The sequence below is a fragment of the Oncorhynchus gorbuscha genome, linkage group LG12 (assembly GCF_021184085.1).
Source record: "Oncorhynchus gorbuscha isolate QuinsamMale2020 ecotype Even-year linkage group LG12, OgorEven_v1.0, whole genome shotgun sequence".
Lineage (NCBI taxonomy): Eukaryota > Metazoa > Chordata > Actinopteri > Salmoniformes > Salmonidae > Oncorhynchus > Oncorhynchus gorbuscha.
This window is the reverse complement of record NC_060184.1, coordinates 84615805-84617526: the sequence shown is the minus strand read 5'-3', so window position 1 is coordinate 84617526 and position 1722 is coordinate 84615805. Positions and strand designations below refer to the sequence as shown.

Below are 1722 nucleotides of genomic sequence, written 5' to 3'. Positions count from 1 at the left end.
GGAGAGAAGGAGATGAGACAACAGGAGAGGAGAAGGGAGGAGAGAAGAAGAGATGAGAGAGGAGGGGATGAGAGAGGAGGATAATGGAGGAGAGGAGGACAGAGGAGAGGACGGGAGGAGAAGAGAGTAGATGAAATAGGAGGAGAGATGAGGAGAGAGGGGAGGTGGAGAGAGTAAGAGATGAGAGTGGTGGAGAGTGGAGTAGGAGAGAGGAGAAGAGAGGACGGTGGAGGAGAGGCAGTCTCTCAGCAGGACTTGGTCCACATGGCGATCCAGATCGCATGTGGGATGAGCTACCTGGCCAGGAGAGAGGTCATCCACAAAGACCTGGCCGCCAGGAACTGTGTTATTGACGACAGCATGCAGGTGAAGATCTGTGACAACGCCCTGTCCAGAGACCTGTTCCCTATGGACTACCACTGTCTGGGAGACAACGAGAACAGGCCGGTCCGCTGGATGGCCCTGGAGAGCCTGCTCAACCATGACTTCTCTAGTGCTAGTGATGTGTGGGCGTTTGGCGTGACCCTGTGGGAGTTGATGACCTTGGGACAGACGCCCTACGTGGACATCGACCCCTTCGAGATGGCAGCCTATCTGAAGGACGGATATAGAATAGCACAGCCAATCAACTGTCCTGATGAACTGTTTGCAGTGATGGCCTGTTGCTGGGCCCTGGATCCAGAGGAGAGGCCTAAGTTCCAGCAGCTGGTCCAGTGTCTGACTGAGTTTCATGCAGCGTTGGGGGCCTACGTGTAAAATCTAGCCCCAGGCTTCTGTACGGACCAGGCCCGAAGGACCAGCAGGCCCAGGAGTTACTGGACAGCACTAATCACAACGGCAGAAAAGAAAGAAGACTTTCATTATTATGAGAATTTATTTTCAGAGTGAGGTTTCTATAACTTGTGCTTCAAATGGATACTCCGAGGTCGTTGTAAGTCGCTCTGGATAAGAGCGTCTGCTAAATGACTTAAATGTAATGTAAATGTAAATGTAGATAAGATGAGGAGGATAGGAGAGAGGATAAGGAGAAAGGAGGACACTCTAAAGTTTCCAAAACTGTTAAAATAATGTCCGTGAGTATAACAGAACTGATATGGCAGGTGAAAACCTGACTAAAATCCATTCAGGAAGTGTTATTTTTTTTATGTGGGTAGTTATCAATTGAATGCCTATAGAGTACCTAATGGGTTAGGACCCAGATTGCAGTTCCTATGGCTTCCACTAGATGTCAACAGTCTTTAGACATTGTTTCAGGCTTGTTTTCTGAAAAATGAAGAAGAATGAGACCTTTCTGTCTGTAGAATCATGCAGTGCTGGTTTTGTGTGTGACTGACTGCGCACCCTTCGTTGTTTTTCCTTTCTATTGAATATGCTATTGTTGAAATATTATTGATTATTTAGACAATTGACAACCTGAGGATGAATTATAAACATCGTTTGACATGTTTCAATGAACTTTACCGGTACTAGTAGGATGTATTAGTCTGCATGTTTTGACCGCCATTGAGCCAGTGGATTACTGAACAAAACGTGCCAACAAAACAGAGTTTTTGGGACTTTATCGAACAAAACAAAAAACAATTGTGTAGCTTGGACTCTTGTGACCATAGGAAGATCTTCAAAGGTAAGTGAATCATTTTATCGCTACTTTTGTAACTCCTTTACTTGTTTGTTTTTGTAAGCGGGGCACTGTCCTCACATAATGGCAGGGTATGCTTTCGC

At 46.1% G+C, this 1722-nt stretch overlaps 1 protein-coding gene across 1 annotated transcript; it reads left to right on the top strand.

Moving 5' to 3' along the window:
* Positions 1 to 239: 239 nt before the first annotated feature.
* Positions 240 to 831, top strand: LOC123990314 (tyrosine-protein kinase RYK). Its single transcript, XM_046290907.1, has one exon. The coding sequence runs from the start codon at positions 265 to 267 to the stop codon at positions 754 to 756; it is 492 nt and encodes a 163-aa protein (XP_046146863.1). The 5' UTR covers positions 240 to 264; the 3' UTR covers positions 757 to 831.
* The last annotated feature ends 891 nt before the right edge of the window (positions 832 to 1722 follow it).